This window comes from Alosa pseudoharengus, unplaced genomic scaffold, assembly GCF_046254945.1.
Source record: "Alosa pseudoharengus isolate Yale_2024_CS ecotype anadromous, Long Island Sound unplaced genomic scaffold, YU_APseudo_1.1 YU_APseudo_1.1_scf_5, whole genome shotgun sequence".
Lineage (NCBI taxonomy): Eukaryota > Metazoa > Chordata > Actinopteri > Clupeiformes > Clupeidae > Alosa > Alosa pseudoharengus.
The window spans coordinates 33918678-33945953 of NW_027468837.1; the positions used below are offsets into that span (position 1 = coordinate 33918678).

A 27276-nucleotide genomic window follows, 5' to 3' on the forward strand; every position below is an offset into this window, starting at 1 on the left:
AGTTTGCAGGGAAAAAAGAGATTTTGGCCGGAGCCCTTTGTATGTCTGCCAAAAATGAGAATCTGAGAGCAATTGGGGGTTATTGACTCAAGGAGAACAATATGCCTTCAAGAGTGTGTTGCAACTTATTTTATGTGATGTTTTAAAATGACTCAGTCAGACAGGCTGACTTCTGTAGGACACCATGTGTACTGCTGTTAATCAAAAGTGTGTGTGTGTGTGTGTGTGTGTGTGTGTGTGTGTGTGTGTGTGTGTGTTTGTGTGTGTGTGTGTGTGTATGTGTGCAAGTTTAAAGTGATTAAAACTTGAGAAAGAGAGCAGCCTTTCTCTCTCTCTCTCTCTCTCTGTGTGTGTGTGTGTGTGTGTGTGTGTGTGTGTGTGTGTGTGTGTAAGAGAGTGAACAAGAGAGCGAATCCCTTTTGACACAAGGTCTGCACACCTAAGCAAAAAACCACCCCGTCAATCTGTCCTCAGGCTGCAACCTCCGTGACAAATGTACCTTTTCATTTGGAGCACAACAATGCATGTCGAACAAAGTCTACCGTCAGCCCCTGAGATCTGACCAGGCCTTTGTGTTGTGGCCCAGAGTTCACATGGGGCAAGAGCTCCCAGCGGCTCAAAAAGGGGCTTAAGGTGCACAGCTCTCACAGGGCCCATGCAGGGGGAAATGCCTACACATCTACATTGCCATCAGCACCTGTAGATATGCTAAAGGAAACATTTTGAAATGAGGCTTTCTAGACACATTTTAGGACAAGACCATAATGAGCTGTCACTCACTCTACTCGTGCATTCCAGGAGATTCACAAGTACACTACGTCACACACTGCGGTGTAGCAAAGCATCCCACCTCCTCCCCGTTCCCCTCTCTTCATTAGTAACTGTAAACTCACGTTACCCCTTATTCACAGGGGGCGTCAGCAGACATCGCACACGTCATCTCCACAATGTTTGCTTATTGCCAGTGCTCTAAGTCAGGCATCCCGATGGTCAACCAGTGAACTGATCATTTGGTTTCTGTGTATTAGCTATAATGGTGATAGTCTGTCTGGCCCAGGGGTGTAGTGGTAAAATAAGAGGTGGGTAAACTATGAATTCTGTGATCACGGTAAGGTGGACTGCGCCAAGCCGTATCAGATTTTTTAAAAAGGCATTCAGAACATGTTTTATGGTGGTGGAGGTTATTGTCCAATGTTTATTACAATACCAGTGGTATCAAATGGTTCCTAGAGTGTTGATGAGTGTACATATTGTGGATAATGCAGTGTGATTTTTGAATGTTAAAAGTTGCAAATGGTGAATAAACTCTTTTGAGAGGTGGATAAACTCTAATAAGAGGTGGATAAACTCTATTTCCGAAATTTCCGAGGAAAATAAACTGTGTTTACTTGCGTTTAGCCTCCACTACTGTACACCCCTGGTCTGGCGATGCTAACTCTCTTGTACTTTGTCAGCTAAATAGCTTAAATGAGCTCTAAATCTAATTTGTCTCATACTAACAGTTTTGTTAATCGAAGTTTTGAAATGTGTAATTTGCTAATGTGCCATTTAAGAGTGAATACTCACTGAGTGTTGTCATCATTTTTAACGTCATATCATGATAAACTCAAGTCAGGCATCCAGAGTATACCCCCTCAGCATCCAGAAACCAATAATGCTCGTCTGTTTATTGTTCAGCTCCCTTTCTGAGGTGAAATATGCAGTTCATGTATGAGCTGAAATTCCATCCCTCACTTCCTGATTCCATGGAGACCCATGTGTGTTTTTCAGTTGCTGTCAGAATCAGTATGACAGGGTTGACCGCCTCTTGCTGCGGTCCTCTCACAAGCTAAGTGCGCTTCAGGACGGACTGCAGTCGTGTGGTGTGAGGCTAAACACACTGCTTATGTTAGATGTCAAAGATAATTAAACAGGCGACATCTCATAAAGTCAACAAGTGTGTACCCCATAAGCCTGCAGCAAACAACCTGACCGCTTTTGAGGAGTTGCGTTAGGGCAATGTGTTTGTGTGCGTGTGTGTAAGCTATTTTTCTAGGGGGTGAGCACCTCAGTGTGTGGTTATTTGTGTGTACGGTATGTGTGTGTGTGTTTTATGTTTCCCTGGACTGAAGGCTCTGTTGAACTGCATATGGCCCCCTAACTGGCTGGAATGCTGGCCGGAGCGCTGGGTGAAATCGGAGCCAGCAACAACGCTACAGAGAGAGAGAGAGGTCCAGAGATTGAGCGAGCGAGCGAGCTCCCTGACACGGCACTGCCGGCTGACTGAGAGAGAGAGAGAGAGAGAGAGAGAGAGAGAGAGAGAGAGAGAGGAAGAGAAGGAGAGAGCAAAAGAAAGAATGGACCTGTCTCCGCTCCAGAAATAGTGTTGGATGTTTACCGGTTGAGAGAAGCAGAGGCCAGGGAGATAAGGCAGACCACAAGCAGACGCACGCACGCACGCACGCGCCCACACACACACACACACACACACACACACACCGGTCAGAGGCCGCACAGCCAGGAGGAGGACCAGGCCTGAGCTTTGATGAGACCACCATGGAAGCAGGCAGACAGAATCAAAATTACAGTACACAAGAGCCAAGTGCTGTGTGCACACAGCAAATGCCCAGTCTGACTCACCCTACTCCGGCTGGGATGGCAAACACAAATGTTGCCTGCCCACACACCTACATTAAGAAGGCATGCCTTTGGCCTGTGTGTGTGTGTGTGTGTGAGAGAGAGAGGGTGTGTATGTGTGTATGTATGTGTGTGGGAGAGAGAGAGAGAGGGTGGGGGGTGTATGTATGTGTGTGTGAGAGAGAGAAAGAGAGAGAGAGAGAGTGTGTGTGTATGTATATGTGTGTGGGAGAGAGAGGGGGGGTATGTATTTGTGTGTGTGTGGGAGAGAGAGTGTGTGTGTGTGTGTGTGTGAGAGAGAGAGAGAGAGTGAGGGATATAGATAATCACAGTTGAGGACATGGACAAGGACCATGAACACTGGCTTGTAATCCGGCGCACTGAGAGAGGAGAGCTGGTTCTTTATCAGAGGTTTTGGATTCTCCATGTCAGTGGGGATTTTAATTACCCCGTCGCCACCAAATACAAAACAATGGCCCAGGGGCTTACAGTGCACCAATTAAAATGCAACAGTCGAATAAACACGGCATAGCCGGTTAGTAACCCACTTCCATATATTCATGACATTTAGATCCACTTGGCAATGCAAGATGGCTGTGCACGCATTTAGCACACTGGTGCATCAGACTCCCTGCTAACACCAGTTATGGCCGATTGCATCTGTACAGCCCTGTGCTGCAGGAACACATTTAACAGCCCACCACAGAGCTTGATGGGAGTCTTAGTGACTCAGAACTCAAAGTGCAGCGTCCAGACGGTACATCACCCCTCGTCAGTGCAAAACCCCATCTGCAGCGCATTAGCATGTGAGTGCTGCAGTGTAAACACGCGGTGCTGAGCAGCGCTGCCCAGGGCCCAGAGAGCTGGCCAGGGCCTGGGCGGAAGCCTGCGAGAGGGATCCAGTGGATTGATGAGGACCAGAGAGGGGTTTTTACGGCGATGATGAGGCAGCATTCCTGTCCAGTGAGGGAGCGGCCCATGGCGTGGGCTCTCTGCTGTGTGTGTGTGACCCTTCTCGCTCGCGGTGTGACTGCGGCGGATTTATTTATTTGTGTGCGTGTGTGTGTGTGTGTTTGTGTGTGTGTGCTATCTGAAAGTCCTGTAAGTGGATCTGAGCCTTGGTTTTCTAAGGCTCAGCAAACCCCCCCATAATGGTGCTCACTCAGCTCTGAATTTGAAATGGCATTGAGAAATCATTTAAGGCTCAGATGATTAAGGCAGAGACACTGGAACAAGGGGTAAATGAGAAGATTTGAGAAATGAAAGTCTTTTGGTGCATTGTTCTGCTTAGTGTGAGTAGAATAGATTGAGTGCTGTTTGTATTACATACATTTCTGTGCTTGAGTGTGTGAATGTTTGTAAATATGCATACATGTGTGTTTTTGTGTGTTTCTTTTGTGAGTATTTGTGATTGTGTGTGTTTGTGAGTGTGTGTGTGTGTGTGTGTGTGTGTGTGTGTGTGTGTGTGTGTGGGTGTGTGTGAGTGTGTGTGTGCATGTGTGTGTGTGTGTGTGTGCACGTGTGTGTGTGTGTGTGTGCACATACGCATGCGTATACTGTATGTGTGTGTTTCTACACATTTGTGGGTCTAAAGCCCTGAGGCTTATTTACTCAGGGCCAAGTGTGGCATTTCTCTGCTGAGGGAGGCTAATTTGGACTGAGGCTATAAGGGGAAGCAGGCCCATTAGCGGTTTTTATGAGCTCAACCCTGTGGTCAGGTCCGAGATGTGTCAACAACCACCACACGGCGCACATCGAAAGATGGGAACCATGATGAGAGTACTTGTGTCTGGAGGAGTGTGTGTGTGTCTGTGTGTGTGTGTGTGTGTGTGTCTGTGTACTTCACTATGTGTGAAAGTTGTGTGTATGTGTGTGTGTGTGTATGTGTGTGTGTGTGTGTGTGTGTGTGTGTGTGTGTGTGTGTGTGTCTTTATTTGCACATAGTGTATGTGTTCAAATACTCTTACCACAAATTGCTAAGAATCCTGCATTGTTTTTGAAGGCCATAATTAGCTGACCTGTGCCACGTCAGGCTAGTATACAGTCGTCTCAGCGCCGCCATAGACACCTGTAGCCATCATCGTGGCGTCTTCTGTTTGGCAGCATGTGGAGACAGTGACAGACAATGTCAGGTGGGTTTTTTTTTTTTTACTTAGACATCCCTAAACTCTGACTGGCAGCCTTGACATCTTACAAGAGCAGATATGGCATAGAGCTGGCAGAGACCTCCCCCTCTGCATCAACTCTGCCCCGGAGCATAACAGCACATCAAGAGGTTTGTAAACCCACTCGGGGTGAGGGGACAAGATATCTTTGGGAGTTTTTGCCTATATGCAGATAGGATAGTTGAAAGAGAGATGGAGGTGGAATCAGGGGATGACCACCGGTCAGCTGGTCAGAATCAAACCCGTGTCCCCCAGAGGTGCCATTTTTGGGTTGGGGGTGGGGGGGGAAGAGACAGGAAAAATTCCAACGGCATTGCACCAGAGAGGGTTGAAGTAATCAAGCCTGTTAGTAATCAAGGATCTTTGATTGGACTGACAGTAGGCCCCTCATAGAACATACTTGCCAATAAGAATCTGGGGCCCAAATATCATATTCTTTGATGCTTTTATAATAAGGCTCAACATCTCTAGCAGCACCACTGCCTCTCTGGCAGCTTATGTGGCCTGGTGGAGAGAAACTTGAGCTGATGTTCGTAAGCATAGTGATCTAAAACAGACACGCATGGTAAACATTCAGAGCATGCAGGACTATGTTTAAGGCTGTTAAGGTTCTCAGAACAAAAACACGTAGCACACACATGCACACAGCTTTACACCACTCACAGGGTGGAGGCAGTGCTAATACAAAGTTTCACCCTGTACACTTGCAAGATGGATGCACATCTGAAAGGAACTAGCAGAGAAAACACATTATATTCATATGGACACACAAAGTAAATAGAAGCACCCACAAAGAATGACAAATTAGAGTATGCAAACTCATATACACACACACACAGACACAGAGAGAGAGAGAGAGAGAGAGAGACACACACACAGACATACACACACATACACAGACACACACAGACACACACAGACACATACACACAAAGTCAATATCTCTCCTTTCCTCCTTTCATCTCTTCTTTCTCTTTTAACCCTTAAAGGTGTAGGTTTTTGAACATTCTAAGTTCCGCAACAATTGAAGGTTCTAAAATTCTATGTTGAATTCAATGAACCCAGATATTCTTTAGAACGTTCATTTCTCAACATTCCCATCACACCGGTGTGACGGTACTCCTTTAAGGGTTAAGATTAAAATAGCACGTCATTTTCTTTGCCTTTTCCTTACTCACCTCTACCATTATAGACAAAGCATCTGATTCCAGCTCTCTTGCAAGATGTGCAGTGAGTCTAATGAGGTGTATCTTGGACCAGCCTGAAACAGTCTCAGCGCATAGTTACTGCCCGTCTGAAGTAATGGCAACCAGATCACACCATGTTGGAATTGATTTGTGCTAAGCAATCACAGCCGTGATCTCTAAAGAATACCAGCCTCTTTTTATTTGAGTCTTCAGCGCGTTGGAGATGGAGGAGACCTCGTCTGATGTTCAAGAGGCATCTAAAGTGAGAGCACCTGGGAAGGGGTCGCTCAGAAGGGGCTTCTAAAAGAAGCAATGCACTGTTTCCATAAACAGCGCAAAATGTCGTTTTTGTTCTATATAGATTGAGTTTCTCTTGATTCTGAAAGCTCTGAGGCATTCCGTTGAATAAAAATGGCCTCCCAGCATCTCTTTGATTTTTCTCTCAGACATAAATGTTTGGTAATATATTCTGAAAATACACTGTAAGAAATACATCCCCAATATTGTGTTACAATGTTGGCTGTATTTTACACATACTATTCTAAACAATGTTCCTAGCAGTTCCTAGTTGTTAATCAGCTCAAAGTATTTGTCTTAAGAGTGTGCGTGACAGTGAGGAAGTGTCAGCTGTACTTTACCTCCACCAAGAGAGGTTATGTTTTGGGTTTATTTTTCGGTTTTATTATTATATTTTTTATATTTTATATTTACTTGGTTAGCTTGTTTGTTTGTCTGTCTGTCTGCCAGATTCCCTCAAAACCACCAGGGCATATTGGCCTTGGTGGAGTTTTTGCACCCTGTGGAATTTAATGCACACTGCGTCACTTAATCTATTATCTCTTTAGTTTTTCACTGCTGACGTAAATAACAGTATTCATCTAATAACCTAATACTCCCAGCCTCTGCACAGCTATGCTATACATTGGCTCAGTGTTTTGTGGAATGTATAAATGTCCATTCCCTCAAGCCCTTACTTACTTATAAGGTTAAACTGTTTCCTGCTCGTCCCTGCTCATGTGATTCACATACCGTACTTTCTCTCTCTGTCTGGCTCACTCTTTTCCTCCGTCATTGTGTTGCCCCTTGCCTCATTATAGAGGTTCATTCAGAGTGCACTGTTGGCCCTGGTCCAGTCTAACAAACTCTCTCTCTCTCTCTCTCTCTCTCTGTCTGCCTGTCCATCTCTCAGAACCCCTCCTCCCTGGACTGGTCCATTCAGGGCGCGCTGTCGTCGCTCTTCCCTCCCTTCGAGGCCACCGCTCCCACCGTTCTCAGCCAGCTCTTCCGCACCATCGACGAGCGTTTCCAGGGCGACGCGCTGCAGTGCCTGCTGGACTTCCTCATCCCGGCCAAGCACATCCTCGAGAGCGTGCAGCAGGCGGCCTGTGTGAGTGTGTCACTCAAACGCAACAGAGCGTCTTACTTACACGGCCACGCCATGCCAGCGTTTAATGAACAACTCCCAGAGGCTCTGAAGAGCAGGCAACACAAACCAAAACAATGCAGAAGAGTTGCACTGTTGTGCCTGTATTATACATGTGCCTTACTTACAACAAGCCACCACACTCCTGTTGAAGCAGACAGTGCAGATGATGTTGAGTCAGGCCCGTGACAACAGTGCGTCATCGTTAGTAGTCACACATTGGCAGTTAGAGAATATCGTCAGTAGTCACACATTGGCAGCTGAATAACGTCACAGTTTAGCAAAAGCAAATCGTTCAGATTTCAGAGATTTGAGATCCAAACTGCTTAACGTTTAGCTCAAAGGGTATACTGTAGTACTCAACAAGTAAAGGAACTAGGGAGAAAATACTTAAATACTTGATCTGTGTTCTGTGTTGTTCAGTGGGAGTTTGAAATGTTTGACAGAGGAATTCCATAAACGTCATCTCGTCTCGCCCTGTTGACAGGCTGCTTACTCTGATGTGGTGTTCCGCTGCGAGGGCTGGCCGCTGTGCCTGCGCGACCGCGTGGTGATCCAGCTCGCGCCCATCAACCCCCTGCTGCTCCGCCCCGGCGACTTCTACCTGCAGGTGGAGCCGTTCGGAGACCAGGCGGCCCGCATCGTCCTCAAGAGCCTCCTGGCGCAGGGAGAGGGCCTGCTGGAGCAGGCAGGCGTGGGCTCGCACGCGGAGGCTCTGGAGGAGACGCCCATCCTGGAGACGTCCTACCCGTGCATATTCACCGAGGCCTGGCTGCGGGAGGTCAACGAGGGGAGGCATGGCGCGCCGCTTGGCACCTGCGTGCTCTCGTCTGACCAGGGCGTGGTGAAGGTGCCCTGGGCCGAGATCGCCAAGCCCGAGTTTCTGGACCGTCCTAAGAGCAGGGTGCCGAGCGCGAGCATGTCCTCGCTCCCGACGGGCATGGTGGTGCAGGACGTCCAGATGGAGGCCTCCGCTCCCCCGTCGCCGGGGTCCCAGTCGTCCGTCCAGTCAGAACTCTCGTCGCTCACCATGGAGACGGTCATCCTTCCGGCCAAAGATGGCATTGCCGTCTCCTTGCGCCTCACCGGCGGAAACAACTCCAAACCTGTCAAAGTGGACCATGGCATGGCCGTCAACAATCCGTCCGGTAAGCCAGTAGGCTGGGTGTCACCCAACACATGGGACACCCGGCACAAGTGGGAGATGGAGGGTGAGTATGTGGACCTGGTGGAGTTCAACAAGGAGAAGGAGGCCCTCGCTCTCAGTAAGCCCACTCTGCCCAAGGGCCTCCCCCTCCAGGGCCTCAGGCCAGTCAGACCGGCCCCTCCAGCACCCAAACGGGACCGTCCACCCCAAGGGGGACCCCTAAAGCTCCCAGGGGACCTGTGTGCGCCGTACAGCAAAGGAGTACCGCTCACCCTCGACCTGGAGTCCAAGAACAGGCACCGCGAGTCGTACCTGGCCGCCTTAATGAACCCTGTCTGTTTCGGGGGCAGTTTGGCACCACTGGAGGAGACTGGGGCTGACGTAGAGGAGCCTTGCCTCAGTGCGGAAGGAGGCTGTGGGCCTGGGGGTCCAGCACAGACGGCTCAAGCCTGCCTGGCTGGCTGTCCCTCTCAGACCATCCCTGAGGGAGAGAGTTCGCCGAAGTCCAGACAGGCAGGGCCACCTGGGCAGCCGTGGGGCCCAGCAAACTGTGGGGGCCACCCAACGAACGCAGGGGCCCCTCTACAGCCTCCGCTTCTGCAGCACTGCCACCAGCCAGACTCCAGTGGTGGTCGGGAAGGACTTCAAAGGGGTGTCCACGGTGTCCAGAAATTCCCCAAAACCCAAATGTTACGTAAACTAGGGCAGCCGTGCAAACCACCTCTGGACGTGCGTCTAGCCTGCCAGGGCTCCTCTGAGACAGAGGGTCAGCAGCAGCAGCAGCAGCAGCAGACCCCCCTGTGGCACCAGGACCCATGTCAAGCGAAAGACCATAGAGCACCCCTTCAAAGCCAGACCCCACACCAGGCTGCAGGGCCACAACCTGCATCCCCCACTAAGAGTCCAGCGCTGCCGTACCCTGTGCCACCAGTAGAGGGCCACTGTCCAAGCAGCCGTGCTGTGACACAGGGCGCTCCAGAGACCCTGGCCCAAGCAGAGGTCCCGAGGCTTTGGGGCAAGGGCCGGGCCAAGCAGCACTCGCTGTCGTCCGTGTCCGACTCGGCCCGAGAGTGCCTGCAGGCCCACAAGATGCCCAGCAGGAGCCTGAGCGATGTCTGCCCCGAGGTCATTCCTACCGTCCGAGTCATCCAAAACAAGAAGACCACGGCCTTTGGCCTGGTGTCCCCGAAAATGGACAGGAAGGCCCAGTCTAAACAGTCCAAGAAAGGTAACAATGAGGAACGTTTTAGTACTCAGTTCATGGTGTTATTCTTTGTGTTGAGGTGAACCTGGAAACTGCTGTTTCTACCTTCCCAAACCTCTTTTCTGTAAATGTGTAATGTTCGTAGGATGCAGTTCCTGTCCACACGTGCTACGCTTTAAATTTATGGTATAGAACATGTATAGCAGCATATTTTAAACACATCTTACAATGTAAACAGAGTTTGAATGAATATATGGCAGAGCTACACAGCAAGGGCCTGTGTGTATGTTTTGGTGCAAGTTAATGCCCAGTGTGAATCCTTTATAAACACACAGTGATTTAAAAAAAAATCATGACCTTTGTATGTGTCCACCAAATAATTTGTCCAAGCCTGCCAGGTCAAAGGTGAATAAAAAAAGTGTCCAAAGATGAGAGGTCAGAGTTCAGAGGGCAAGGGAGTCAGTGGCGTTCCAGAGGGGGAATTCCAGAGAGCTCTTCTCGGCCTCGCCCTCTCGGGCAGAATGGAGGCATTCATGAGCCGAGCGGAAATAACTGTGACCTCCTCCTCACATCTCTGGGCTTAGCGAGGAGGGCCGGGAGCACTGCATGAGGACAAAGTGAACGTGGCATTCCTTTAAAGTGTAGGAGCATTTTAGGGAGAGAGGGAGAGAGAGAGGGAGAGAGAGAGGGAGAGAGAGGGAGAGAGATGATGGGACGGTGAGAGAGAGAGAGAGAGAGAGAGAGAGGGAAGGAGAAAGATAAAGGCAGAAAATAACAAAATAGAACAGAGACACAGCCATGTCCATTATGTCCATTCTGAGACAACAATCGAAAACATTCAAACACCCTATTCACTGTTCAAACATACTGCAATGCAGTTAAAGGCTGAGTCAGGTGATGCACTCAGGCAGAGCAGCAGTGTAGCAGACAATCCTCCCCCTGGATCCTTCCCACGGGCAGAGCAACCCAACCAGTGATAAGGGGATTGGGAGAGATGCCTGTCAAAGTGTCTGAGGGAGTGGAGGGAAGAAGACAGAGCAACTTTTGTCGGCCTAATTGGCCAGTTAGTGATCAAAGTGAGGCCCATCAGCAAGACAGCTTCAATAAGGAGCCATTACCCAATGAGGCGCGGCTCCCTCGAACAGCTGGGACACTGTACGCCAAGCTCAGCCGGCCCACGCCCACACACGCTGTCTGTCAGAGGAGGAGGAGGAGGAGGAGGAGGAGCGCTCAAAAGGAAGCTTTGCAGTTGAAGATGTACAGAAACGTTTCCGATTAACTTGGATTGGAATGCAAGGTTGTTAGGCCTTTAGACCAATGGGCCTGATGGTGAATTGACTTCATTAGGCTGAGTTGCTGTGAATGGTTTAGGGCTCTGGATATTAAGTTACAGTACACACTGTAGCCAGATACCATGACAGTGAGGTTAAAATGGCATCCAAATCAGGAGGGAGCCTTTGAACCATGTCAATTTATGACCTTTGGCCAGACATCTCAGGTCAGGCAGGATTATAACGGTCAGCCCCTATTCCCAAGCTCTATCTCCAGGGTTACAGTTTGTCAGGTCACTCAATCAAGACATAAATGCTAATAATGGGCATCTGGTTTACTGTATGTGTATTCAGAACCGGTTTCACACATGGATTTAGCCTAGTTCTAGACTAAAAGTCTCAATTGAAGTTCTCCTTAAATAAAGGACTAGGGATTATTTCATCCATGTATGGGAAGCTGCCCCTCAGTGTCTCATATATATTTGTCTTACTTTTTCATCTCCTCTTGACTGGACAGATGTTTACCAGTCTGAACCGGGCACCCCTCAGGCACCAGACCGGAAGCTCCAGCCGCACTCTACTGACCAGCCTCCAGCTGCCCAGGGGAAGCACCCCGTTGCTGGGCCCAGGTCCTCAGCGAGCCCCCTCTTTAAACCGCTCCATCCGGACAGCATCACTCTCCTGCCTCTGGGCCTCGCCTGCTTGCCAGGTAACTGAGCTCTGAGCAGCTGATTAGCATCTCCAACAAGGACGTCAGTCTGTGTGATGCCCTCACTGATAAATGTGTCGCCTCGTCCCTGCGGTTACCTTGGCCAGCACCACATCACTGTCTCCCAGGCTTTTAGAGACTCAATCAGTCTCCCCACCCCACCCCCACCCCCAGCTCTGTCTCTGCTCTCTATCGCTTTCATCTGACAGCCTCCTCCTCCTCCCATTACCTAGTCCTTACCTAGGCCCAGCCACATTGTGTGCTTGTATTACCTGTGTGTGTGTGTGTGTGTATCTGTGTATCCGTGTGTGTGTGTGTGTGTGTGTGTGTGTGTGTGTGTGTGTGTGTGTGTGTGTGTGTGTGTGTGTGTGTGTGTGTGTGTGTGTGTGTGTGTGTGTGTGTGTGTGTGTGTATGTATGTTTGTTTGTGTGAATTTATGTGTATAAACTAAATTGGTTAAATGCAGGTTTGTTAAACAGCAAGGGGAATCACACATAGACCTCTTCCACTCATTATGTCTTTTGATCCCGTGAAAGGAAATCACACATCTGTTCCCAGATTAGCTTTCTAATGTGGTGCCAAACGCACCCCTTCCCTACACCTCCAATCATGTGTACAAACGAGCCAAACCTATCAGGGGGTTTGGACTAATTACAGGCTCTAGTGTTTCCAAAGGCTTGCTGTTTCCGTGTTTGCATATGTCTTTGAGCTGCGACAATGTGTTGTCCTTCTTTTCTCTGATTAGAATCAAACCCTCCAACATCTAAGGCGTAGACACACATGCACACACACAAACACACCCACACATGCACGCACACACACACACACACATTCTCTCTCACAGACAGACAGACACACCCACACACACAGAGGCAGACAGACAGAAAGACACACACACACACACACACACACACACACAGACGGACACACACACATTTCTCTTCATCACACATACTCACAAACAGACACACACACTCACAGAGACAGACAGACACACACTTTCTCTTTTTCACTCTCTCTTCACACACACTGCACTACCAATGCTGAATGGTCTTTGTCTCTCTGTAACAGGAAGTAGGGACCGTGCGGGCAGGGCGGTGATGGAGGTCCATGGGGACAGGAAGGGCTGGACATGCCCTCTGGTGACCTCTGTGGAGCTGTGCAAGCTGCTGCTCTACCTGCACTCCATACCCAGGTTTTTTTTTTTTTTTTTTCAAGATTCAAGATTCAAGAATTTATTTGTCACATGCATAATTTGTGGAACAAAAAGCAGTGAAATGGGGATTGTGACTGGAACTCCCAGCTGTGCAAAGTTTAAAAATAATAGAAAAGTAAGAAGATAGAAAACAGAAGGGGGGGTGGGGATTAAATAAAATAACATTTACAGCATGTGCTGGAAGCTCGCCAACAATATTAAACAATATGTTAAAAACATTCCAAATAAATAGATAGATAGATAGATAGATAGATAGATAGATAGATAGATAGATAGATAGATAGATAGATATACTTTAATTATCCCACAGGGAAATTCATTTGTTTCAGCAGCCTTAAGAACATACAGCAAGCACACATATAGTCCACATACATAAACAAAAAATTACTTTCACCCACAAGACATAGCATGTGGTAGCTGTCAAGGTACCATACCTACAATTGCCTCCATAATCCAGAAATAGCAACGGCATGTGAGCAAATTGCCAACAAAATGGCACTTCTGATTGGTCTTTCGCTGTCTGAACCAACCAGGCTCTTGCATCCCCAAAGCAACTCTGTTTTCATTATCTAGTGCTAGGTAGACAGGACTGCATCGGCTCTGTGCTGAGACGCTCTTCTTCTTCTTCTTCTTCTTCTTCTTCTTCTTCTTCTTCTTCTTCTTCTTCTTCTTCTTCTTCTTCTTCTTCTTCTTCTTCTTCTTCTTCTTCTTCTTCCTCGGGACTTTGCCTGTCCAGATCTGTTTGGACTAGTGGGGCCTTTGCACTCATGACTTTGTAATGCATCTGGGTAGCAGCAGCATGAGCAGATCTAGTCCGCCATAATCCAACGAGTTACAATGTTACATAAATAAAGTGTGTACATAGAGTTTGCACTCTAATATCATAGTATATTATGATTCAGCCATTCTACCAAACGTAGACACAGCTGAAAATGCTTAGCAACTGTAAAATACTGTAACTGTGATGGACTGTCAGGGTAAAAAAGAAGTGGTGTGTAGTGACATACAAAAACCTCTAGATGGCAGTGACAGTCCACTGGCAGTACAATATGTGAGTGCCTGTTCTTGGTGGTGCTAAGATGGTATTGCTTTGTGTCTAGTCGCCAAACATACAGTGATTTTAGGCATACTTCCTATGGCTCAAAAAGGCCTTTACTATATGAATACCACTTTATTTGACACTTTTACAAAGTTTAAATAGATCTGAATAAGGCAGTGTAGACAGTGGGCGTGCACATTTTTTTGGTATGATTCTGTATGTAACTATGTGTAGAGTTTGAGAAATGGGATTGGGCCTAAGGGTGTGATGTTTTAGAGAGAGCCTTTTCATCCACCACACTTGTAAAGTAGTGAAGCAAAGTAAACTGGTCTTTACATCTGTCACACATAACACTTTAAACAGAGCCGAGCAGAACATGTCACCCCACCTCACAGTACTAAGTGGTATGGCAGCTCATCAAACATAGGAATGTTTATGTAGTTTTGAAAGGCAGGGAACCATATACTTATACTATACCTGAGACACCTGACAAGATTTCCTGTGAAAGACGCATTAAAGCACAACTGTTCCCACTGTAGTATTTTTATGATATGCTTATAATGTGTTTAATAGATATTTGTGTTTGTGTCTCTCGGTATTTGTCTGTGTGTGTGTGTGTGTGTGTGTGTGTGTGCGTGTGCGTGTGCGTGTGCGTGTGCGTGTGTCTGTGTCTGTGTCTGTGTCTGTGTCTGTGTCTGTGTCTGTGTCTGTGTCTGTGCGTGTGCGTGTGCGTGTGCGTGTGCGTGTGCGTGTGCGTGTGCGTGTGCGTGTGCGTGTGCGTGCGCGTGCGCGTGTGCGTGTGCGCGTGCGCGTGTGTGTGTGTTGCAGGAAAGAGGTGCGGGACTTAGGGCTGACGCTGGTAGTCGACGCCAGAAGGGTCCCTCCTCCACCTGTACTCTACAAATCCCTGCTTATGATCCAGGTGAGCCCAGCCCACACACACATGGTGTCACGCCAAATAAAGCACGGCATGCAAAACGCATTAGCTCAGGAAGATTTATTTATAGATTTAACAGCGGATGAGCTGCTTGTGAGTTATAAGGTTAAAGCATTATAATAAAAATATAAACATGTGCAAAGCTTAGAGCAGTATTTGATATTCTGAGCAGATCTGGGGATCTTGCCTCACTCTTTGCTCTGACAAGTAGACTAAACATGCAGCTAGAATAACAAAAATAGGACATCTGTCTGTACTTGCAAAGCCCATTTCTTCTGTTCTCACCATTAGAAAAGAATGTGTTTACATAAGTGTTTACTCTACATAAGCTAGAGTTCTACTAAAAAGCTTGTCTTCGCCTCAGTCCCTCTCCTCCTCATTCTTTTTGTCTCAGATGTCGTTCAGAAGGCTGTTACTTTTCATCTCTGATCTATTTTTTCCCTCTCATGCCTTTTCATAGCAGCATTCTAATTTATCTGTTTTGCAGTTATTCAAATACACATCACACACACATACTCTCTCACGCGCACACTTGCTCACACTCTTAAGCACGCACACACACACACACACACACGCACACACACACACACACACACACACACACACACGCACACACACACACACACAGACACACACACACACACACACACACGCACACACACTTACTCATATCTTGGTCTCTTTCTCCGTGTGAAATAGGAACAGGCGCTGCATGCTGTGCACGGGATCGTAGTGTTGGTGGATAAAGAGCTGAACCCGCGTCCAGACAGACACACAGGCCTGCAGGTCAGATACAGCCCATAATAGTCCACTCACCTACGGCTGCCAGTCTCACAAACTCACAAATATCATGTTATCTTATGACTTCAACATTTACTATACATACATTATATACATAGATTACATGCTGGCGGGGATACAGTGTCTAATTAGTGTATGTCTGTATTTGTATGTGTATGCAAATATGTGTGTGTGTGTGTGTGTCTGTGTCTGTGTGTGTGTCTGTGTCTGTGTGTGTGTGGTCTAGATGGACATCATCACCTCCCTGAAAGCTCTACATAAGATTGTTGATGGACAGCAGCTGACCTCTGACCTGGGTGGGACTTTCCTCTACAAGCACAGTGATTGGCTACATTTCCACCAGGTATTGATGGTGTTTTGTGTTGAGTGATTGACAGGTTGGCGGTCTGCCTTTTCGATCAAATGTTATCAGCTGATGTCACGGAGTTCTCCTTTGGTTGAATAAATAATGGGAACAGACTGCATTTTTAAAATGATGTCAGGAAAGACACTCCTTGTTAAGCAGAATGTGTCAAACTTGTCAGCCTGGAATCACTACTCCATGACATTTGCTATTCTAGGCTGAACTTTAGGCATTAAACAGACGGCTTATGTATTTTAGTTAGCCAAGTTTCAAGGCCAAACAGTACGTTTCTGTACAATTCCTCTACAGTCTATCAATGTTGAGTGCCATTAAATGTCACATTGACAATGTTTAATTTGGTTGAGATTCATTTCAAGCTTTTATCTTGTTTTAGAAAATGGCCGTCTTCATGACTGACCTTCAAGGTGCCGCCACACTTCTCCAGAAAGCCATTAAGAAATTAGACAGCGTCAGGAAGATGGACACTGTTAAGGTACTGCGGTTTTGTCTAACATTGACTCATCCTCCTCAGGTCCTCCTCATGTCCTTGACCGTGTTTGCTTGGCTCTGTAGCCCAGTGACTGGGCGGATGCTTCTCCATGCCAAAGCTCATTCACCTATCGCTGTTTTTATGCTGTATGTATGTACGGTCAGGATGTAAAGGCGTGCATAGAGGAGCAGCGGAGTTCGATGAAAGAGGTCCTAGAGGACACCAGATTGGTCACTTTACAGAGGGAGGGAGGGGCTATCCTTGCCCGAATGAGGAAGGAGGAATTTCGATTTGCCCTGTCAGAAGACTACAGGTACACTCATGGCGCGTGCTTCACGCTCCATCTCTTCTCATAACTGAATGATTCTGGTCGAATGTGGTGCAACACAAATGCTTTATCACAACATCCATAATACAGTAATTTCCTGTGTATAAGCCGCAGGGCAGTGTTTTATGCAAGTTAAAAGAAACAAAACCGTATTAATACCGTATTAACTGCCCCCGTATATTAACCTCATAGCTGAAGAAATTTAGCAAAATCAATGTATAAGCCGCGGCTAATAGTTGGGAAATTACGGGTATACAGTACAGGCCATTTCAATGCGTTTTCTTTATTTTCATGACTATTTACATTGTAAATTCTCACTGAAGGCATCAAAACTATGAATGAATGCAAAGTTATTTGGCCCACAGATTAATATTTGTTATGGATTGCTGGATTGCTGGATATGGTATTACGTAAATAAAAAAAAAATAGCTTTAACTTTGAAGAAACTAGAATATAAGACATGTTTTCAGTTATTTCACACTTTTTTGTACATAATTCCACATGTGTTCATTAATAGTTTTGATGAATCTACAATGTAAATAGTCATGAAAATAAAGGAAATGCATTGAATGAGAAGGTGTGTCCAAACTTTTGGCCTGTATTGTATGTGATTTGACATCAGCATGTTCTGCAACACAATGATAGAATGCTACAGAAGTTATAGAAAGTGTATATAATGGCAGAGTTAAAACTGGGCATATAACATCAATGGCTGTACCACACGAGCTCATGTTGTCTGGTCTCTGTCTCTATTCAGAGATGCCATGGAGGCGGTACGGAGTCTGTATAACCAGGTGGAGGAGAAGGTCCACTCCCTGGTCATGAGGTCTAACCAGTCCCTGGAGCACCTGGACTACCTGCTCCAGCTGAGGACCATGGAGGACAAGATCACCTGGGTAACTGCAGCAGATGCAAGAAGCACAAAAAAACAAGCAAAGCCGTGAGCTTCGAGCAAAATCTGTCATGCGCACTCTATCGTGTGACATATGAGGAAATTGCTCTGACCCACTGAGACTTGCATTCAGGATCTTGCTCTTGGTTTGAAATTAGCAAAAGGATTTTGCCAAGTTATTGAATTAGCTTTAGTTCATGTGTGGTTGGCAGAAGCTGGTGCCCTGTCCCCAGCAGATGGGTGCAGTAATAGACTGAGCTATTTAGAGACTTCTGAACTGTGAAATGTCAATACTGTAGCTCTTTAACAGCTGGATTGGGCTTTGTGGCTCAGGCTGTATTGACTAAGTCCCAATAACAGTACGAACGGCCACAGAGAAATAAGCATTAAGCCTTGCTGATTTATGCATATAAGTGCACATGTATACAGCCTAAGGGACTTTGGCATGCACACTGTAGAATATTTCTGTCCTAGATGAAGACACAGCATGTGGGCCCTGCTGTATGGGAACTGATTATATTAGTGTTGGTTACACTGAACACAGTGTTAATGTGCATTAGTGCATCCATATCAGATAGGTCTTTGTACGAGGAACAACACAGCACAATAATGTACCCCCCCCCCCACACACACACACACACACACTCAGACACGCACACACACACACACACACACACACACACACACAGACACACATGATGCATGCACACACAGTTGGAAACAAAATGAAAAACAAAGGCCAGCTGTTGAGACATTTCATGTGTGAAATGTGGAGGTGACTCTCAGTGCAGTCAGCCCCTTCCATTAATCACCACGGCAGGCTTAATCAGCGCCGTCTGCTCACCCACATCCCGGTTCGACGGTCCCACTCGGGTAAACGCGCAGCACGAGGCGGCCAGCCCAGAGCAGCACAGTGAATGGGAATTAATCGGCCGCCTTCTCCTTCGCCCGTTGTTCCCCAGATCAGGGAGTGGTTCGCCACAGAGGAGCAGTCCTGGCTGAGGGAGGTGAGCTCCGTTGAGGACCGACTGGACACGGTGGAACAGAGGCTCCAGAACCTCACCTCCTCCCTCAGTAAGGCCAAGGTAATGGATCCAAGAGAAATGAAATGTCCATGTTGTTATTGTTCAGCTCCTGGCGTTCTTGTAATTAAAAGAGAAATGAAACACAACAGGTTGGGTAGTTTTTGTAAATGACCCAGAACTTACAGAGCGAACAAAATGTACCAGGAGAAATGATTTGTTCTCAGGCACCTGCACAGACCATCTGGAGAGAACATTAAGTTAATTCACACGTGCGCTGCGGTTCCTCGGAGAAAGCGGAATGAGTTGCCTCGGGGGCAGGGCCCTACACATTTCACGACACGTGGAACACACACCCGGCCAACATGATGGTGTGTGTGGGAGTTGTCAGCTCAGCTAATGGCTTTTTGTCTCGACTGCAGGAGTGGAAGGTCGAAGCAGAAGGGCTGGTGCAAGAAGCCGACAAGATCCACAGGGCTTCGTACCCCGAAGCCGAGGTGTTCCGCGCCCTGGTCACTACTTTAAACACCGACCTGGCAGAGAGACTGTCGCGGGCTGAGCAGTCTCAGGCCGTGCTGGAGACGACAGCCCGTCTGTACAGGTTCTGTGAACAGGTCAGTCCAGAGGGCCAGTAGTTCCACAGGGTAAAATTAGCGGCTAATTGAATGATAAACCACAAACGTAACAGTATAGGCTAAACACTCAATCAATCTATTAAAGCCCAGTTAGCATAGCCTAACACATTAATTAGGCCATTAAAAGCCCGTTTTAATTGCATCCCAATTGAAATGCGTGTTGTGTCTGTTCCCAGGCCATGGCTCTGGCTAAGGAGTGCGAGCAGTGTCTGGAGCACGTGGGGAGTGCGTGCTACCCTCACAGGGCCAACGCGGGCGCCGTGAGGGCCTTCGAGGAGCGGTTCCGGAGCTTTTCCGCCGAGCGCTTCCAGGAGGCCAAGGCCGACGCTCTGGCTCTGGGAGGCCCGGTGGGGATGAGGAAGTGGGCTGCGGCCTGGGCTCACTGCCAGGACGTCAGCGGGAGGCTGCAGGGGAGGCTGAAGGCCTCGGACGAGGGCCAGGCGTCGCTGAGAGGAGACGAAGGTCCCGGGGCGACAGAGGCCACGTCTCCGCCTCACAGTCCGGGCGTACCAGCGGCAGTGCCACTAGCAGCCTCAGATACTCCCACCCTTGAATACAGAGAGTGCGATCGGAGGGGCTCCTCGATGGGCTTGGCCGAGAGCCGAGACAGCCGCGCCAGGCAGAGTGAGGAGGCCACGGTCACCTGTTTCAACCTCCACTTCAAACCTGAGGGGAAAGGGAAGAGAGCGGCCAACGCCCCTGCAGTCGCCCACAAACTAAGCAACGATCTCAAGGCTCCTCAGCCCCCTGCTAGCACAGAGAACCAGGCCAGGGCCAACCCTCCCCTGACGTGTCCAGCAGAGAGCGCTGAGGTACCGATGGCCCCCTCCAGCCCAGGCAAAGCATCGGCCGACTTTGTGACACTCCAAAACGAAATAGAGCAAAAGATCTCAACTCCTCCTCTGCCCTCAGCCACGGAGACCCAAGGTCACGCTGGCCAGTGCTCGTCAGGCGGAGCGTCCAGTAGCGCCCCCCTGGCCACCGCCAGGTGGTGGAGGGGATCCCGGGAGCAGCACAGCCACAGCGAGGACGACCTGCGGAGGATGGAGGAGCCCGCTGACCGGCCGCCGTGCCACCGCGCCCTCGGCCGCTCACACAGCGAGGGCTCGTGCGTGACCAGTGCTCGCTCCTCGCGCCACACAGACGCCGCGTCCACGTGCACGTCCACTTGCGCCGTCTACGGCAGCCAAGCCGGCTCCCATGCTGTGGCCTCCCACCACCACCCTCACCACCCTCACCACCACCACCACCTGAGCCTCTCGTCCCAGCTGACCCCACACACACCCCGCAGGGGCTCCGAGGAGCAGAGGCTCTGGCCGGAGGCCCACAGCCACCCCCACCCCCACACGGGGACTCAGGCCTCCTCAAGTGCAGCCACAGAGGCCGGCAGCAGGCTGCAGAGTCCCAGGACTGGCGGAGCAGCGGCGGCCGAGGAGAGCAGCAACATCCTGTGAGTCAGCGGCTCAGCTCACCGCTCACCTCAGTGTGGCGTGGTGATTAGGGTTGGGGTTAGGGTGATATTTATCTCTCTTTTATCCAAGGTTAGGCTTGAGTTTATTTGTCATATTCCACAATATGTCAGGGACAACACAACTCTACACTGATATGTTTGTAGTGAGACTCAGGAATTCTACTGCTGTGAATATTTACCGATAAAACAGCATATACCAATATACCAATATACAAATGTTATCAGGTCAGAGTAGTTCTAAGTGTTATGGTAACCCTTGGTATTAGAATGAAACTATAATGAAAGTCATAGCCATTGCACAGATCCAAGTGTGATCCATCAAGTGTGCTAGTTCAATCCAAGGTCTCCTCCAGTCCAAAAGGGGAAACATAAACAACTCATGATTGTAAGACATGCGAGCACTTTTGTGCAACCTTGTGCAAGTGCTGTTCTTAGGCAAGCCAAGAATTTATGAAGAGATGTTGAAACTCTAATGTCCGCGACCGAAGCAGATATTTAATACAATCCGTAGTAAATGAATAGTCTGTCATCGTTTTCACCACAAGATGGTTGTTTTGATGAAATGACACAGCCGAGAACGGTAATAGGGAAATTCATAAAAACAAGAGACAGAATGTTCCAAGCATTTTATTACAAAAATACATCTTCTCTCCGTCAAAGTTAATAGAGTGTAGACTTGTTTAACAGTGTAACACTTCCAAGCGCACCAGTGTTTTTTTCTTCTGCCTGGCGACACAGATGAGAACAATATAAATATGGCAGCGCCATCATTTGTGTCGTTTACAGACTTCTGTTTTGCTCAAGGTCATTTCTGAGGATATTACATAACCACTTTATTTTATTTCTGTGACCATGCATTCAGTAATGCAGCTTTACTGTGGGAAATACGTTTTTTACCTTACAACTAGGGCTGTCAATCGATTAAAAAAAATATCTAATTAATTACATACTCTGTGATTAATTAATCTAAATGAATCGTATATATAATTTTTGCTGTGAAAGTATTTTAAATATTTAAATTCAAATGAATCATTGAATATTCAGCATTAGTGACATTAAAGTTCAAAAACTCTTTTATTATTATTTTCACTGTTCAAATAATGGCCATAATAATCTATGATATGACCTAATATGCTGAGGAAATAAATTCAAAAGTGCTTCGGGAAGTTTTTTTTTTCACATACAAGGCATTTCAGGCCACAGATATAACCTAGGGGACACAATGAAAAACACTCCCCTCAATGTCAACACTTATTTCTTTGCATTGATGTGCGACTATAGAGTTGATGAACTCCGGTGATATGCAAATTCCTTGCTGCAGACATTGCAGAGGACTTTATTTTCAACACGGAATCGTGTCATACGGAATCGATTAATCTGCACTAATTTTTTTAATCAGTTATTTTTTCTCAAATTAATTAATCAAAATTAATCAGTTATTTTGACAGCCCTACTTACAACACAACAGGGGTCCTCAGTTTGCTTGTTAGTGAAAATGGTGCTCCCTGGGTCAAAATGGGTTGAAACCCCCTGTCTTAAGAGACTTTGCTTATTGTTGGTCAGTGTGGACAGTTTTATCATTATAGTTATAGTTATCATTCTTGGTGTAAATGGCTCTTGAGTGAGTTGTTAGTGTTTTTAGTGTTGGTGAGTTGTTTCTGTGCATTGTTAGTGTTGGTGAGTTGTTTCTGTGCATTGTTAGTGTTGGTGAGTTGTTTCTGTGCATTGTTATTGTTGGTGAGTTGTTTCTGTGCATTGGCTGAGTTTGGTGGGTTGTGTTTCCTGGCGGCCACACCAAACAGGAAGCTGCAGCGCATCATGGAGGAGCTGCTGCTGACGGAGCGGGAGTACGTGCGGGCGCTGGCCTACGTGACGGAGCACTACTTCCCCCAGCTGGAGCGCGCCGACGTGCCCCAGGACCTCCGTGGTCAACGCGGCTCCATCTTCGGCAACCTGGAGAAGCTGCGCGACTTCCACCAGCACCACTTCCTGCAGGAGCTTGAGCTGTGCCTGCGCGAGCCCTTCCGCGTCGGACGCTGCTTCCTCAAACACGTGGGTACCTGCCACCACTGGCCAGCCCCCCAGGATTTACTGACATTAGAGATTCGGTCACTCTAGTGATACTGGCACTCTGTGATAGGGACAGTTTGGTGCTGTAGATGTGGACGTGGAAGGCCGAGGTAGCAATGAATTTGTTTTAATTGTTTTCAGCATGAGTCAAAAGAATAGCTGCACACTGTAAATAACTGTTACTATAGCTTATCTCTGTTCAGGATGTTTCAGGTTTTTATCAGAACTGGGCTTTTAATTCCTGTCATCTCTTTCTGTGCAGAAAGAAAACTTCAGCCTCTACGCGCTGTACAGCAAGAACAAACCCCGCTCAGACAATCTTCTGAAGCACCACGGCCAATTCTTCAAGGTGAGAACTTTGACAGATTTATGTGAAAAGAAAAATTCAGCCTTTGGCAGGAAAACAAGATAGGACGTGTCAAAAATAAGATATTTCAAGCGGCCCGTTTCCCTCCGGAGACCTCCTGAGTGGGGCCAAATGACTGACAGTGCTGCCTTGTGGCCGGCGTGGCGCTCTGCGTTTTTTTGACCCCCCCGCAGCAGAAGCAGCTGGAGCTGGGAGATAAGATGGACCTGTCGTCGTATCTGCTGAAGCCGGTGCAGCGCATCAGCAAGTACGGCCTGCTCCTGCAGGACGTGGTGCGCGAGTGCGGCGCGGGGCCCGCCCGGGGACAGGAGCGCGCCGAGGTCCAGGCGGCGCTCGAGGTCATCCAGTTCCAGCTTCGCCATGGCAACAACCTCCTGGCCATGGACGACATCCAAGACTGTGATGTAAGCCTGGACACAGAGAAATTGGGGAGAAAGGGGGAGAGGGAGGGAGAGAGAGAGAGAGAGAGAGAGAGAGAGAGAGAGAGAGAGAGAGAGAGAGAAAGGGATGGAAGGAGAGAGATGTATGGAGAGAGAGAAAGAGGGGGAAAGAGAGAGAGTAGTTAGTGAGAGAAGGGCAAGACTAGGAGATGAGGAGACTTGGCAGCAAACATTCATCTTGTTGTGCTGTAGCTCTGCATCAGCGTGTGCTGCTGTGATGAACAGCTGAGGGCTGCCGGGGCTGGAGGTGAGGGATGGGAGCTCACGCCTCCTCAGCCGTGCACACAGGTCAAGGCAAGGGCACGCAGCCGCAACCGCAGCCTGCAAAAAAGACATTCATTTGCTTACAATTCAATTAGTTAGACCTTAAGGTAAAACAAAGAGTTTTAAATAAATCAGTTTCTTTTGGTGATTAGATCTCATGGTTGATAAAACTACTGTGATGTTTCCCATCAGCTTCAGCTCATCAGCCCCATGCCTTGCCTCTTATGATGCAGTGCTGCAGTCAGTTCTTAGCAGTCAGCCAGAGAAAACTACTGATGTTTAACTTCTTGGCCATGAATTTTAGATGATTTTTCCATGAATTTTGTATTACTGTTCCTCTCATGCCCCTTAAAATTGTGTAACCACATTTTACTTTGGATTAAAAGCTGCCTGCCACAAGCCTCACTTTAAAATGCTGGACTGGGAGTCAGTCTGCAGTCTCATATGCCATTCCCTGTGTGTGCTGTCCTTCTGTGACTGTCACAGGTCAATCTGAAGGAGCAGGGTCAGCTGATACGGCAGGATGAGTTCCTGGTCTCCTTCCGGAAGAAAAAGTGTTACCGCCACATCTTCCTCTTCCAGGACCTCATTCTCTTCAGTAAGACCAAGAAAACGGAGGTCGGAAACGACGTCTACATTTACAAACAGTCCTTCAAGGTACAGACACTAATTATCCATCACATATACAATTACACCAAAATGACTTACAAGTGAGAAACAACATTCTAACTACAGTGCCAGAGGAGACCTTAAAGTCAGGGTTGTGCACAATTCGAATTGCAATTCTGCTTCCTGTTTGCTACCTCAATTGAAATGCAAGTGAAATTTAAGAATTGAATTGGAATTTAAGAGCCAGTTTCAATTAAATTCTGGAATTTTGCACAAGCCTGCTTAAAGTAATTTAAACAATGCATACTGTATGAAGACATACATGATGTGTCTGTTATAGATATTATACAAGTTATAACACCATTATAAGTATGAACACCATAGAACTCAGCTGATGAATTTATCATTCCTCTTATACTTACCCAAAGTGTTTTCATTTCTCCTGCCTGAATCAGACATCAGATATTGGCATGACCCACAACTGTGGGGACAGCGGCCTGTGTTTTGAGATCTGGTTCCGGAGGAGGAAGTCCCAGGAGACATATATCCTTCAGGCGGCCAGCGTGGAACTGAAGATGGGCTGGACCAGGGACCTGGAGCGCATCCTCTGGGAGCAGGCTATCCACAACCGAGGTGAGGGAGTCTGGCTCACAATTGGTTGGCCCAGGTTTGATTCCTGAACCTGCCGTTGAGTCTGGTCAATACCAGTCACTTTCATTACATTGCAGTGATCATCTTTAAATGTGAAAGAGACTCGGAGTTTGACCACTCTGTCTCTTCATTTTAATGGTTATGGCACAATAATGCCTACATTCATATCAGGAATGAAAGCTTTACAAGTTGTGCCAAGAGGAAGTTCTCCAAGATGGATGCTACAACATTCACTCATTCATTACTCTCACAATCACTGATCTACCTCTGTCTGATAGGGTGCAGAATTGAGGGTTAAAACAGTTTATTTCCAGTCTGCTTGTACTTCTAGTAGAGTAACCCTGCATTGTTGTGTTGTAATCATCTTTATATGAGCAGGAGGCTAGGATTTTCTATCTCTTAGTTTTTAATAGCTATGCCACAATAATGCCTTAGGGAGATACAGACCAGGCTTTTTGCATAATATAAATGCTGAGCACAACACAACATTGCTATCGTTCATTTATCTTTTAACAGAAAGCAGATGAAGATTGTTTTTCAGAAGTATTGTGGTGTTGTGACTGTCAAAAAATGATTTCAAACACTGTCTCATGTCATTTAGCATAATATGTGTATGGTTGCAGCACAATGCCTTTGGGAAATACTGGCTCTTTTCACATGATGTTAAAAGACATTTATTCATTTTATGTTTGCACAGAAATCCGAATGCAAGAGAGGGTGTTCATGGGCATCGGTTACAAGCCTTTCATGGACATTCAGCCCAGCGAAGCGGCCATTAGTAACCGGGCCATCAACTGTGCCCTCGCTGGAAGAGGTGCAGAAAACACAACAGAACAACAGAACACAGCACAACAATACACAGCACAGCAGAACACAGAACAACAGAACAACAGAACACAGCACAATAGAACAACAGAACAACAGAACACAGCACAACAGAACAACAGAACACCGCAAAACAGCACAACAGAACAAAAGAACACAGCACAACAGAACACAGCACAACAGAACACAGCACAACAGAACACAGCACAACAGCACAACAGAACAACAGAACAACAGAACACAGCACAACAGAACACAGCACAACAGAACACAGCACAACAGCACAACAGAACACAGTACAACATAACAACAGAACACAGCACAACAGAACACAGCATAACAGAACACAGAACACAGTACAACATAACAACAGAACACAGGACAACAGAACAACAGAACACAGCACAACAGAAAATGCTCACAAATACATTGACATTTTTCACACCGCAGTACTACTACTTAGGTTTGACATATGTATTCATCTAAATAATATTCTGCATACATTTCTACACACTTCATTGTCCTTGTGCAATTTGTATAATTTTTTGGGGCTCAGTGCATGACTGGCTTATAGGATACTTGAATCTTAACCTGCCTCTGTCCTCCCAGAATGCAAAGCTGCTGGCCCTGGGTTGCCTTGCTCTCAGGGAAGGTTCCCCGCCCTCAGACCCAACTCCGTCAGAAGAACCTCATCCTCCGGCAGCCACTCGTCCTCCTCCTCGTCCTCCTCTGGTCGAGGGTCCATGTCCCCTGTTGGGGGCTACCTCTGCCCTATCAGCAGTCCGCCAGTGGTGGGCCTCGCTGGCCTCTCTCTGTCGCCTCCTGGGGTGCTGGAGGAGGATGCCCTGGACCAGGAGCAGAGGAACCATCATATTCTGGGTGAGAAGCTCTCGTCATCATCTGTGTCACATCCTGAGACACAGGCTGCAAAAAAGATGACTGTATCGTGGCACAATATCCATTGGATGTGTCCTGTGATTGGACATGTTCCGTCAACCTGTACACTGTAATGATACAGTGCTGTAAAAGAATGAAACTAGTGGTGATTTGGTCTTATTTCAAACTGCCATTTACACAATATGTGTGTATGTTTAAGAATTGAGGTAAGAAAAGTTCATGCGCAGGAAATACTGAATGCATTATGGGCTGCAGAC

General features: G+C 47.4%; 1 protein-coding gene across 1 annotated transcript in view; it reads left to right on the top strand.

Moving 5' to 3' along the window:
* Positions 1 to 27276, top strand: part of quob (quattro b) — a 35070-nt gene that overhangs the window by 5760 nt on the left and 2034 nt on the right. The window contains exons 2-21 of the mRNA XM_076267485.1: positions 7158 to 7355; positions 7879 to 9766; positions 11531 to 11722; positions 12794 to 12917; positions 14806 to 14899; positions 15614 to 15700; positions 15942 to 16058; positions 16453 to 16551; positions 16713 to 16861; positions 17634 to 17772; positions 18731 to 18853; positions 19213 to 19404; positions 19602 to 20875; positions 22699 to 22948; positions 23229 to 23315; positions 23507 to 23737; positions 24524 to 24694; positions 25102 to 25279; positions 25995 to 26111; positions 26732 to 27001. Of these exons, the coding sequence (XP_076123600.1) occupies positions 7158 to 7355; positions 7879 to 9766; positions 11531 to 11722; positions 12794 to 12917; positions 14806 to 14899; positions 15614 to 15700; positions 15942 to 16058; positions 16453 to 16551; positions 16713 to 16861; positions 17634 to 17772; positions 18731 to 18853; positions 19213 to 19404; positions 19602 to 20875; positions 22699 to 22948; positions 23229 to 23315; positions 23507 to 23737; positions 24524 to 24694; positions 25102 to 25279; positions 25995 to 26111; positions 26732 to 27001 (5980 nt within the window). The remainder of the gene's footprint in view (positions 1 to 7157; positions 7356 to 7878; positions 9767 to 11530; positions 11723 to 12793; positions 12918 to 14805; positions 14900 to 15613; positions 15701 to 15941; positions 16059 to 16452; positions 16552 to 16712; positions 16862 to 17633; positions 17773 to 18730; positions 18854 to 19212; positions 19405 to 19601; positions 20876 to 22698; positions 22949 to 23228; positions 23316 to 23506; positions 23738 to 24523; positions 24695 to 25101; positions 25280 to 25994; positions 26112 to 26731; positions 27002 to 27276) is intronic.